This window comes from Hippopotamus amphibius, chromosome 3 (genome assembly GCF_030028045.1).
Source record: "Hippopotamus amphibius kiboko isolate mHipAmp2 chromosome 3, mHipAmp2.hap2, whole genome shotgun sequence".
Classification (NCBI taxonomy): domain Eukaryota; kingdom Metazoa; phylum Chordata; class Mammalia; order Artiodactyla; family Hippopotamidae; genus Hippopotamus; species Hippopotamus amphibius.
Genome location: NC_080188.1, coordinates 170,030,326 through 170,044,440, shown reverse-complemented (window position 1 = coordinate 170,044,440; position 14,115 = coordinate 170,030,326). Strand labels below are relative to the sequence as shown.

Below are 14,115 nucleotides of genomic sequence, written 5' to 3'. Positions count from 1 at the left end.
CAAATTCATAGAAGCAGAGAATAGAATGGTGTTTACCAGTGGCTAGGGGAAATGGGAAGATACTGCTCAAAGGGTACAAACTTGTAGTTATGTAGGATGAATAAGTTTAGAGATCTAATGTACAGGCATGATGACTGCCGATAATAATACTGTACTGAGGGACTTCTCCAGTGGCGCAGTGGTTAAGAATATGCCTGCCAATGCAGGAGACACGGGTTTGATCCCTGGTCTGGGAAGATCCCACATGCTATGGAGCAAGTGAGCCCGTGTGCCACAACTACTGAGCCCGTGTGCCACAACTACTGAAGCCCATGCACCTAGAGCCTGTCCTCCACAACAAGAGAAGCCACTGCAATGAGAAGCCTGCGCACTGCAATGAAGAGTAGCCCCTGCTTGCCACAACTAGAGAAAGCCTACATGCACCCAACACAGACAATAAAATTAATTAGTTAATTAATAATACTGTATTGAATATTGGAAACATGCTAAGAGAGTAAACATCACGTGCTCTCGTCACACACAGAGGAAAGGTGACTATAAGAGGAGATGATATGCTAGTTAGCTTGACTGACTAATCATTTCACTATGTATATATACATTTAAATCATTTTATACACCATAAATATACATTTATAATTTTTATATTAAAATACACATACATACACACACGTATCTACACACACACACACACATATATGCATGCCCTGTAGGAACTCTTGAGACCAGGGTTCCAAAAAAAAAGAAATTTCAAAAGAATTCATGATACCAATAAAAATTTTACCAATTTTGATATCTGTAGTATAGTAACATACTGAAGTATTAAATAGTAAAGAGACATGATGTCTATAACTTCTCTAAAATAGTCCAAAAATAATAATAAAATAATTCAGAAAAAAATTATTTATATGTATGTATGTATTTATGTGTAAATTAGAGAAAAATGCTAAAACAAATGTAAACAACTGGTGTAACTAGGCAAAAGCCATCCAGGAGTTCCTTGTACTATTCTTGAAACTTTAAAAAAGTTATATCAAGTATACATTAGTTAATAATAATGTACTATTATTAGTTACTAATAAGTACACTAATTAATAATAATGTATTATATACATAAAATTTGCTTAGAGAGTAGATCTCAAGTGTTCTCATCGCATACACACACACACACACATAAGACCATGATAACTATGGGAAGTGATGGATATATTAATTAGTTTGATTGTGATAATAATTTCACAAGGTACCTATATATCAAACTTCAAAACATCACACTGTATACCTTAAATATATATGATTTTTATTTGTCAAAAATAATAAAAATAAAAGTAAATTATACCAAAATAAAAACTCACCCTCTCTGTCTCCCTGCCAGAAAACTATATAAGTAAAAGCAAAAGAATTGTCTTGATTATATTAGACATTCAACAGTATATTCTTGAGATAAGATGAAACAAAACAGAAAACAGGCAAAGGGTTACATTTTAAAGCACTATTCATTTTATACTTCAAGGTACCATGTAGCTTTGATTTAAAAAGTAACTATCTTTACCTGAATTTTTCCATACACATACATACACATAACTTTACATGATTTTTTTTAACACATAATGTCAGCTATAGAACAGATAGCAGAGTGATTAAGAGTGGGGATCTGGACTCATATAAGCATAGGTCCAAATCCCAGCAACATCACTTACTAGCTGGCTAATCTTAGACAAGTCACTAAGCCTCTCTGTGCCTGAATTTTTGCTTTTTTAAAATGCAGACAATTATAGTTCCTAATTTTTAAAATTCTTATGAAGATTTCAAAGGGCAATACATGTAAAGAACTTAACACACTCAGCCTGAGAGTTATTATTTCATCATTTTTAGAAACAAATATCAAAAGAAAATGGCTCTTTTAACCTAAAAGATTATGAACCAAATACCAAATCTCTTGAGACTGAGATTATAATCTGCTTCATATCAATCAAAAACAAGGGGGAAAAAGCTGAGTAAAAGGGACCAGCTCAGACTGTTTAAACTAAAAATTAAAATGTAAATGACACCTAAAATTCCTCTTTACAACTAGCTTATGATGTCAACATATTTTTAGAACAATGTTTTAAAGAATCACTTTTACTTGAAAGTATCTTTGGTTCTGCTTAGTTTACTCAAGTCTTATAAGTTCAATAGGTAAGATTTAGATATTTTTAAAAGCATCCTTAATGCCTGTTTGGGTTTCCATAATGTAGAACTACCTAACTACATGGACTGTGCATTTGTAAGAGTCATAGTTAATGGAATTTTACTTAGTAATTAAGGTACTGAAGGCAAGAAATCACAAATTCTGTCATTTATCAGAAGTTATAAACTGAAATGCTTACTTAAAGCCAGGCATCAGAAACAGTCAAATTTAAGTCAACAGGGAAGAACTGAGACCACAGTGGCTGGACCTGAAGAGTAAGGACTCAAAGGCATGCAATTTTAAGTCTTTTTCTTGTTTTTTTAAAAATATTGTGCCATATGTGTCCAGGCTGAGTTCAACTCACAGAGGCACCTGTTTTTACCACTGAATTTCAGGTTTTAAGTCCTCAGGACCTTTATGGTATATATCTGTATGCAAACTTTATGTTTTATAAAATGTATGTTTTTGAGAATGAATACTCATGCAACATCAAAAACACCGGAAAATGTTTCAGTGATCCAAAAGGCAGTCATATCATTAGTGATATCCTAAGTTGGTTATCTCTCCCCCTTTGTACTCATAATTAAGATACACTTTTATATATCATAACATATAAATCTTCAAGGTTCCTTACAACGCTGACATTTTAAGACTGGTGGAATAAAATTCCTTCATACTGATAAGAAATATGTAACAATGAAATAGCTGCCTTCAAAGTCCAAAGTAATCTCTTCTTCCACTGGATACCCTAGCACTTGCATTATTACTGTTTTATACCATTACTCTATTTTTGAGATATTTTATATTCTATAATGCATTTTAAACTACAGGATAGCAGAAAGCATGTCATTCATATTTTATCTCTAACAAGCCTTTTGTACTTGCATAGAAGGTGCTCATAAAAAATAAACAAACAAAAACCAAGAGAAACCTACCATTTCTCAAGCTAATCATATGATCTCAAGTTAAACTCTCAAATTCTGAAATGAATTGAGTTTTTACATGATGGAAATTACAATTATGCTTTTAAAAATTCTCTACAATTCAGAGGAATTCTCAGTATCAGTAGCTGGTTATGTTAACATATAAGCAATAGTATTTTTAGATACATAAATATTGCAATAACTATAATCTTTTGATTTGAGAAAATAAAACTTTAAGGACGTTATTTAAGCGTAAAGCTTATTTTTAAACATTTATTTGAGAGAAAGATAATAAGTTTTTGGAAAATATTATTTACAATCATTAAGTCTTACCTGAGGATTCCAACTTGGATCTAATTTTTTCACTACGGCTATATACTCCTGCATTGCTTGGCTGGGGCTTGAATCACCAAGTGCTTTCCATGCTTCCCTATAGCACAGAATATCCAAAGTGACCTATCATTAACTATGTAAGGAACACAAACGGTACTTTTTCTCGTATTAAAAAAAAGGCACACACATTTTAAGAGTCAGGAGATATAGAGATAATAAGCCATAGATGAGTAGCCTTCTCTTTTTGCGCTTCACTGGTCCATAGCAATACAGACCTTACCACCCCACCTAAGGAGCCCTTTTAGAAATTTCTTTTCCTAATCACCCTCCCCCATGAAATTTTACAATTATACATTTGTTGAATTTTGGAAGACCACAAACTCTTGTAATATCTAAGATTTTAAAACTCCCCCAAACCCAAATTTCACCCCTGTTGAGAACGTATGGTCTACAGACAACAGGAGAAGTTTCCATCTTATGAATTAACTGTATTCATGGCATTTCAGTAATATGTTAACTATTCATCACACAAACCACTATTCTGTGGGAAATGCTTCAAACTTTTTAAGATGTGAGAAATATACTTTCCCCTTCTGCTGTTAAGTCATCTCTAAGCTGCTAGTAGTGGATCCTGAGGCCTTAGGAAGGGACTTCAAAAGTGAGGGGAGGGGAGGACAGAGATAAGAATACCAATGAGTAAGAAGGGAGGGACTTCCTGCAGTTTAATACCAAGAGCAATATTTTAGTCCTGAGCCCCCTTCTGCGTTTTCCTTTTCTTCTTTTCTGCCAGCTGCTAGCACAGGCCTCCTTCTTGGTTTTTCCCTGCCAATTCCTTCTACCTGCAACCAAGAAGTACAGCCACTGATCCACTGTAAAACAGCACTCAGTCTCACAGGCTTCTCACTATCTGCCTACTCCTGTGAAGAACAGAACATCTTTCTGAGGTTTTCTAAATTTATTTTCACTCAATCTCTTGAAAGTTACTTGTATACACTGTAGCACTTACCCCAAATATATCAGCCAAACATATGTTCTTCAAAGTGAAGAAATTTAACATCAATACTATTAAATAAATGTACACAGACCATATTCGGATTTCCCTGACTTCCCCAAAATGTTCTTTGTAGCTTTCTTCTCCCAGACGAGGAGCCAATCAAGATTCACACATAGCACTGAGTTTCATGTATCTTTAGGCTTTTTTGTCTTCCAGGACACTGATATTTTTTAAGAGTCTGAATCAGTTGTTTTACAAAATACCTTTCAATTTGCATTTGTCTGAGTTTCCTCACCTACGGAGTGTTCTTGCCCAAAATGATTAATCATGATTAGAATCAGGTTAAATATTTGGTAAGAGCAACATATAGGTGACAGGCTGTTTACAGTTCATCACATCAAAGGGCACATGACAGCAGTTTGTCCCATCACTAATGATAAGAGTCAGGACTTAGTGAAAGCAGTTATCTCCAGGTTTCCTTTGTAATTAATAAGTAAACTGTGGATCAGATTATGTGAATATTGCTCCTGAGTAGTTTTTCATCTAATGGTTTTAGCATCCACTGATGATTCTTGCCTGAATAATTATTATAGTGGTTGAGTCTAAACTTTTAAAAATTACTAAAAACAGTGAAAAAGCAGGCAAACACGGGGGAAAAAAGATAATGGTGAAGTTATAATTCATAAATTAAAATAAAAAAGTCACAATAAGATTTATATCAGGTATTCTCTACAACAGTAATAAAATGCAAGTCAGAGAACTATTTGTTATCAGCAACAAAAGCCTGTGCCAGAATGAAAATCAAAGCACTGCTTCCTTCACTGACAATGTCCTACACACACAAAAAAGTCAACTGAACTAAACAATTGTGCTTAATGACACTACTGATTTGCATTTGGGTTCAAGTGCTACATCTCCCCACAGCTGGGTAACAAACAGTTCCTAGACAGGCAACTTGTACAGGGGACCACATTTAGAGTCGCACTGCTCTAGAATGTAAAGTGAGAATCCAGTTTTAGCTCTTCTTCTCTCTACAACCATATTTCACCTTTTCTTTTTAAGCCCTACCCTCTCTACTTTTAATTCCTGGGCTGATGCTCCTAAGTCCTTCCTTCTGTATATAACTAAGTTTCCCTATTGTATGCAATTTCTCTCTTTACCCTTAAACAAGGTAAGAGGAAATAAAACCTCATATGATAAGAGGTAATCTCTGAATTATATTGTAATATAAGTAAAAAAAAAAATCTAGGAGGGCATAATCTTTTCACGTATTCAGGAAAGAAGTAGACTCGGTATCTTTTTTTTCTCCCTTCTGCCCAAGAGGTTATTATAAGCACTTCTTTACCGTAGTGTGGGTGGGCAAGGAGCAGAAGAACACTAGAGATGAGATAAAAGTGGGAAGGGGAGAAGAGTAAGAAAATGGGGATTCACCCCACTCTTCTCCCTTTCCATCCTCCTGGCCTTCTTCCAAAGATCCCCCCAGAGGGGAGAAGTGGTGACCCATTAGGGGCTGTATGATAGGGAGGGAAAATTTCAAGCAGTAGCCCTTATGGTCACTCTCTAAGAAAAGATTCATATGTAAGGAATGTATGTCTGTTGTGAACCACTTATATACCAACATCAAGGCATAAGAATCCTTTAGGAGACTTATCTAAAATCGGATTCTTTTAATCTCTCTCCCAACTGCCTGTCATCAGCACAGTGTACAGCAGAAAGAGATTAATATAAAAATAATTCTTTAATCTGCTCACTACTTTCTAATTCCTAAACACCTAAACCATTTACAACAACCATATTAGATCCCAAGAATTTCTTACCATTTTTGCTTTCCTTCAAAGTCAAAGAAGCTTGGTTTAGGAGTATTGCAATTTCCGACTTTGACCTAAAATGAAGGGGGCAAGGGGTAAAATCAAGAACTTATTTTTCAAAGAAATGTCAGAGAAACTTTTAATTGTTAAATCTATTATGTATACTTTATAGGTTAGAAAATACTTGCATCATATAAAATAACAAAATTTAACATTCTTTGCAAAAGCAGACCAAAAAACAAATTTTAAATACAGGCTGCTTTGGCTTACTGCATAAAAAAACTGTTATCTAACAGTGTAACACATTAAAAAAAAAAAAAAAAAGGGTGACAAACAGTTGCATTCCTAAATTAGTATACAAATTATATATATAAAACAAATTATAAATATAGATTATGCAATCCTTATTACCATTTATCATGCAGGAAAGTTTTTAGACATGCAATAAATAAGCTTTAAAGCATAGTTTATCAGAATTCATCATTCTGTCTGTCTATGCTGATTCTCATAACACTATCAGCATTTTATCTCTCTCAAATTCCAGGATAAAGCACACTATTTTTAACGTGCCCGATTATGAAACTAGTCAACATAAATTTAGATGCTGAAAGATGCACAAAAAAAATTTCAAAGTTTCTCAGCAACAATATAAATTCTATCTATTCCACAATAATCTTCTCTCGTTTGTGGTCAATACTTATTTTTAGTCCTCAAACATTTGTAGTTAAACTACACAGTAATTATTTTCATTGTGAATAAGCATAAATGAAATTCACCCAAGTGCAGAATTCACTACACAGCTCAATTCCCACTGCCAGAAGTGATCTCCCTCTCTGATGAACTCTCACAGCACTTACTCTCTCTGATGGCACTTTTCACTTTCACCTTGTGTTAGAAAGGTTTGTGTAGTCTCATCTTTCTATTAGAATATAGCCTCTAAGAAACCATTAACTCACTCATTGCATATAACATAGTGTCTAACTTAAGGCAGTAAAAAAAGTGTTTGTTGCGTACAGAATGAATACTAATGTATGTGTAGGCATGTGTTCAACAAAATACTTCTTTTCCCTAAAGCTGAATATGACAATCTGAACCCCACCTATTTCTCAGGGACCTTCCCACTACCTCCTGCTACTCTTACACACTTGCATTTTGCTAAAATCAAACTGATGGTCTATTCACTAACCAGATAGGTCTACTCACTGCCTTCAGAATTTTTATTCTATTTCACTCATGTTACTTCCCTCACCTGAAAAGCCTTCTCTTCTCTCAGCTTTTCAAAATGCTACACCGCCTTGCAGTCCCACTCAAGGTTCAGATTCTAAGAACCCTTTCTGTCCACAATGATCTCATCCAACTGTGATTTCCTAACAACCATCATCATCTCTATCATTTGCTTGGCCATTAATCGCATGGCCCTCTGGTTGTTATTAAAATGTACACTTACACAAGGGCAGCCCTGTTATGATGGGACAGGGGGAAGAAAGGATGAAAGAACAGGAGCTGCGTTTCTTGAACAATCACCATAAACCAAAAGTTTCAAATGAGCCACACGACAATCCTGTTAGGCTTGCCATTACAAACTCATTCTATAAATGAATACAGAGAAGCTCACACATTAGCAATCATGAGTTAGGAGTCAACACTTGACTCCAGGACCATTTGACACCAAAGTCCAATATTCCTCTACTATACACCACTCTGTTTTATATGTCACACAGAATCTACGCTTCAATTCTGGCATCTCTAAAATCACTTGAACTACTAAATTGTTAGAAATATGTAATGAGATAAACTATTAGGCATCATAAAAACAGCAGTTATTACTATTTGTGATTTTTTTAGTCCAGACAGCAGCCAGTGGCAGAAACAGATACCAGTATCTCTCCTTCCTTTCTCCTACAATACTAGAAGTCTCAGCCAAACACATGGTCATTGAGCTGAACATTACACGTGGCCATGCAACTTCCACCCAGGTTCAGGGGGCTGGACGTGTGTGAAAGTGATATAAATATCTTCCTTAAAAAGAAAGGGGGGCTTGTTCTTCCCTGTCCCTCTGCCCTAGCTAGAATATGTACATGGTGAGCCATCTCTGGCCACAGAAAGAGGATCTTAGGGCAGCAGTTCACAAACTTTTTGGTCTCATAATCCCTTTTTACTCTTAGAAACTGAGCCTCACCCCCCCACCCCCCACAAAGAGCTTTTGTTTATGTGGGTTATAGCTATCAATATTTAGCAGATTAGAAATGAAAAGTCATTTTAAAATATGTAGTAATTGATTTAAATATAATAAACATTACACGTTAACATAAATAACAAAATTTTATGAAAAATAACTATATATTTTAAAGCAAAAAAAAATTTAGTGAGAAAATTTAGTTTTACATTTTACAAATCTCTTTACTGTATGCCTTAATAGAAGGCAGATGTATTCTATTTCTGCATTCAATCTATTGTGATAAGTTGTTTTACCCGAAGTGAATGAAGAAAATTCAACTTCATACAGATATGAAAGAAGTATTTTAGTAGCATTTTCAGATAATTGTGGATATTCTTCTTTGATATCACACCAAAACTAAACAAGTGGCAGTTGCTTTAAGGTTAGTTAGTTGCAATGTGGAATCTGAAGTCATATCAACAAATTTTTCACACTGTTACGTTAAAATCCATTGGTCTGACCTGCATTTTGAATGAATCTTTTATTCACACATAATTTGTACCCTTATTCCCTGAAATATTTGAAAACACAGTTCACTGAGTTATGCAGATCTTTCAAATGTTGTCACAATTCATTATATGTACAATAGCAAAAGTTCACAATCATTAAAACCACCACTAATTTTATCAAGAACATTTTTCAGTATTAGGAAGCTGTCAAGATCAGGTAGCAGATACAGATTTTCCAAACTTAATTTTCACTTAAAGGCTCAAATGTTGTCACTGGCAACAAATACTGTCAGTTGTTTTCCTTGAACTGACAGACTGACTTCACTCATTTTCAAGTAACTGTATGCCAAATACTCAAATTTGAATAAGCATAGTTGGTGAGTTGCTCTGTTAAGTGAAAATCATGTTTCATGAAGAAAGTGGGTAGCTCAACTTGCAACTCAAAAATTACACAGGTGTTTTTCCTCAAAACAGCCAACATAATTCAGTATGCAGAAATATTCTGTGCGTACCCGTTTCATCACACACAATAATAAAAAGATTTGTACTCGAGTTAATATTGAATAAAAATCAATAATTTTCACTGCTTCATCAAAGACATTTTAAAGTGAAACTGGCCTTTTTTTAAACTCAGAGTAGTGGAAAAAAAAAAAAACTACTAGTACAGTCTGCTGCCACTGCCTTGATTCATGCTAACACATCAGCAGTTTTACCTGCCATGACAGCACAGAAAAAAAAGGCAAATACAGGCAAATGTCATTTTATTGCACTTTGCTTTACTGTGCTTTGCAGACACTGAGTTTTTCACAAATTAAAGGTTTTTGTGGACACCCTGCATCAAGCAAGCCTATTGGCACCATTTTTCTAATAGCATTTGTTGCTTCATGTCTCTAGGTCATATTTTGCTAATTCTCCCAATATTTCAAACCCTCCACTAGATTACAAGGTGCTGAAGATTATGAGTCACTGAAGGCTCAGGTGATGGTTAGCATTTTTTAGCAATAAAGTATTTTTTAATTGAGGTATATATATATTTTTAGACATAACGCTTCTGCACACTTAATGGACTACAGTATAGTGTAAACATAACTTTTATATGCACTGGGAAACCAAAAAATTCATGTGACTCACTTTATTGTGATATTTGCTTTATTGCAGCGGTCTAGAACTGAACCCTCACTATCTCTGAGGTATGCCTGTAGTGTCTTATATTATTATGAAAATAGTTATGACTTTATATATTCTGTGAAAGTCTGAGGGATTCTCAGGGGTCTGTAGACCATAGTTTGAGAACTGCTGCCTTGGGGGATGGCAGAACTGCAAGACAGAAAAAGACAGCCCCTGGACAGTCACATGAAGCAGAAGCACCCTATCAGCCCTAGATCACCTACCTCCAGACCACTACGTGAGATGAAAATAAAAGTTCGGCAGCTGACCCTGTATCCTAACTGGCACAGAAGCTTTTGTATTCCCAAATCCAAAGAACAGTTCTGGATCCAGAAAAGACTGGGAAAATAAAACTACAGGATTTTAGGGCATCATGAGTAACAGTTTCAAAATTCATTAGATAATGTATCCTAAGTTATGAAACAGAGTTACAAAATGTAGCACTTTAACAGAGCAGCCTCTAAACTCTGGTCTCTCTGATATATAAGATATATTCAGTGTCCCTGAAACAGAATATTTCAACAAAGGCTGCCAATGGTAAATGCCAGCGAATCAAGTATACCCAAGTTAAAGTAGGAGCACATGCTGAGTATCCTCACTTGTGCTAGTGCTGAAGACTCCTTAACAGGAGTATGAAATTTTCATTGTCCTCTAGTTTTCACAGGTGTCCATTAGTTACCTTTTGCATGGAGGACCAAAAAAAACCCTGTTAATTGGTGTGATCTTTTTGAAACTTCACTAAAAGATGTTTTTGGAGCCATAGGCTTATCTGAAACTAAAAGAGCTATTATGTTAGTAAGTTTAGGGCTCTGCCTGAGAAAATAAGGTTCACATCTCAGCTTATTTTCAGCCTCTTCCTGCTGACAAAATAGAGTGCTACTTGGAATAGGAAATGTAATTATTTTATGAGAAAAGTTGCTTTTATGAGAAATGTAATTATTTTATGAGAAATTCCTATCCACCATGCAGGAATTATAATGGACTTTCAACTTTGTTATTCTATCAAAGATGCTATTTTTAATGCTGTCACAGAATTCTGATAAAAACAAAACATTTAGAAGAGATTGATAAACACTGGGTGCCCTAACATATCTAAGTAAGCATAATCTTATTCTCTAATTCTCTAATAATTATTTTCCAATAATGAGGAATTTTGCTTTCAGATACAGACTATCTCTAAACACACTAATGTCAAGAGGGCGAGGAACACAAGCCTCCTCCAGACTATCTGGATGAAGTATACTTGAGACAGAATGGTTGCCAGCTGACAGGTGACTATAGTTCACTGATGACTCGAAATCAGATATTTAATAATGATGATGCTATCAATAAATAAAGATATGTCAAAGGAAGGAAAACAATGTTTCTAGGAAATTTGGAGAAAATTAGTCTTATACTGACCAGAGAATCATCAGTCAGCCGTGTTACTGGTCCAAGCACAATGCTCAATAAATTCTTGTCAAATAATTGAAAGTATCATTTTAATGTTATTAGGATGGGATAAATGACCAAAGAGAAAACAGATATCAGAACTTTTGCAAGAAAATAAATTCTGAGGCCAATGAGGGGCAATTTTCATTCAACACTATAACTTACACCATGTGTTTCTACAGCTATACCTCTCAGGTCACTTTAACTGATACTCCTCAGTCTTCAAAAGAAGGTTCAACTTTACTCAGTGTATTCAGTTTAAGAACAGACCCCACAACGTTTTTTTAAATACTGGGGAAATAGACACCAAGAGGCATAAAATTACCCAGAACTTCATTGCGTCCAGTGTTCCTAAGAGCTGGAATGTTCCTGAATGTTATTTAACTCTTATCAGCAATTTTTCACGTTTAAATCTAAACTCCTCGAGTGACTTTGTAAGTCTCTTGGTGGCAAGTATCATGATGCTTTTGCTTCTCTGCATTCCCCACAGGCATAACACTCAAGTGTTTTGCCATAAGAGATGCTGAACAAGTATTTGTTGATTATGATAAAGCAATTGTTTTTCTAACCCAATTACTCCTTGAGGATAAATTAAAGATGTCTCATATGACATTATTATTATTACTTCCATACTTCCAGGTAATCTTCAGAGTCAGGAGCTACAATCTAGTTCTAGTTCTGCATGACCCTAAGGCAAGTTATCTACTCTCTTTGGGTTTCCTTATTCCTAAGAGAAGGGCATTATTTCATCTGGTGTTGACTAGCGCTAAAATTTTTATAACTGTATCTAACAGAAGCATATTTAGCCAAAACAAAAGTCTAAAATACTCAGGAATAATAAAATTCGTAATACTTAATTTTGTATTGCATCACCCTTTTTATTACAATTATATTATTCTCAAAATATATATAGTTTTAACATTACTACATTTACTTCCAAATGACCCTTTGGCAAGAGTGAATGATAAATCTCGTTTTGTAAAGGTTCTGAAGCCGTGCGAAACCATAAGCATAAAGGTCACTGAGCAAAGTCAGAGAAGACACAGAAAACCTATCGTTCCGTGTCAGCTAAACATCACTCCTAGGAGAGCAGACAGGTCCTTTCCATGTCCCGGATGATGCTAACCCTTAGCAGATGATTAAAAAACAAAACACACACATACAAACTTCATTACACCTAGCCATTAACCGAACACGTGTGGAGGAAAAGGCGGCCTGTGGTCACTCTCCCGCACCCACCCCTCCCCTTCGACTGTACCTGCTTGTACCTGGCATACAGGTACAGGAGCTGCTCCCGGCTGGCCACCTGAACCAGGCCTTGGAGGCGCGCGGCAGCCTTCTCAAACAGCTCTGTCAGGCTCCTGGACGCCTCGGTCTCCGGGCTCTGGAGGGATTCCACGTCCCCAGAGTCGTCCCCCGAGCTCAGCTCCCCGCCGCTGTCGCCTGTGGTGGCCCCCGAAGGCAGGAATGGCGAGGCCATGTGTCCGCCTGTCTTCTTCGGATGGGGGTGTGACGCCGGCTCGGGGGCCTGGCCCACCAGTCTCGATCCTGAGCCCCCGCTCGAGTCGGGCCCGAGCTCCCTTCCTCGCGCACCCGCGCTGAACTCTGCCTCCTTCTCTCCCCCTTCCCTCGCTGGGCGTACAAGGCGGGCTCCGCCACCCTCGGCAGCTCTCCCCGGCTTCCCGGTCTCTTCCGGCTTCCCCCGGCTAACCGCGACCTCGGGCCCGTCCGGGTCCCTCCAGCCGCGAGGGGGTCTGGGAGCAGCACCGCCAGGGGGTCCCGGAGAGGGGGCGGCGGAGGGCGGGCGACGGACGGTTGGGGGCGGGGCGGCGCGAGCCCGGGGCGGCGTGCGCGCCCGAGCACTCGCCGGGGCTGCGGCCCGCGGCCTCTGCCGCGCTGGGAACGGGAAGTGTGGGGGGTTTCCGTTGGGCGCTCTCCTGTGTGTTGCCGGACTTATGTGACCGCGCTGGGGAAACGCTGCCTGGAGAAACCGTCCTCAGTCGTTGACGTGTCCGTTAATCGTTTCGTTGAAAATACCGGAACCCATTCTCGGGCTAGGCCATCGGGGGTGGGGGAAGGAGGCCGCCTAATGGGTAGGTAGTGTAGCGGTAGAAGCGGAGTCGTGGGAAACTGGGAGCTGAGGACCAGGGTTCCGCCTGCGCCCGCCTCCCCGGGTTATATGTCCCGAGCGCCCCCAAACGGGCCTCGGATACCTGCATTCGTTGCTGGAGAGTTTGGTTCTAATGTAAATAGTGAATGAAAATTTGGGAGATGGGGCCTTTAGCGCCCCAATGTGTGATTGGTCCAATCTCTCCCTGTCTTGCTTTGCACGTGTGCATAACCCCCATCTCTCAGAGCTTTCTTCGGCCCTGTCCCCCAGGACCCTTAGAACGGTGCTTCTTACCAGCTCAGCCTTTGCCACTGTGCTTTTACAGACACTGAAAAGTGAAACCAAAAATATGCTACGTAGTTCTGCCCTAAAGGAACTTAGAAAATTGCAAACACTGTAACGTGATTATAATTGTGTCAAAGGAAATCATCGATAACCAATCTATGATGAGAATAGAAGAGCTTTATTGGAGCCAAACTGGGGACTCTAGTCTAGGAGTTAGCCTCTCAGTAGCT

At 37.7% G+C, this 14,115-nt stretch overlaps 1 protein-coding gene across 6 annotated transcripts in view; it reads right to left on the bottom strand.

Moving 5' to 3' along the window:
- The window catches only part of ACBD6 (acyl-CoA binding domain containing 6), a 218,938-nt gene extending 205,385 nt beyond the window's left edge, over positions 1–13,553 (bottom strand). For 4 of the 6 annotated variants that reach the window (XM_057726695.1, XM_057726698.1, XM_057726693.1 and 1 more), the window contains exons 1-4: positions 12,749–13,553; positions 6,235–6,299; positions 3,424–3,520; positions 1,353–1,376 (exon numbers count right to left, since the gene is read on the bottom strand). In XM_057726695.1, coding sequence (XP_057582678.1) covers positions 1,353–1,376; positions 3,424–3,520; positions 6,235–6,299; positions 12,749–12,970 — 408 coding nt within the window. In that variant the 5' untranslated portion in view covers positions 12,971–13,553. The remainder of the gene's footprint in view (positions 1–1,352; positions 1,377–3,423; positions 3,521–6,234; positions 6,300–12,748) is intronic. The other 2 variants (XM_057726696.1, XM_057726694.1) reach the window with 1 other exon arrangement.
- Between the last annotated feature and the right edge of the window lie 562 nt (positions 13,554–14,115).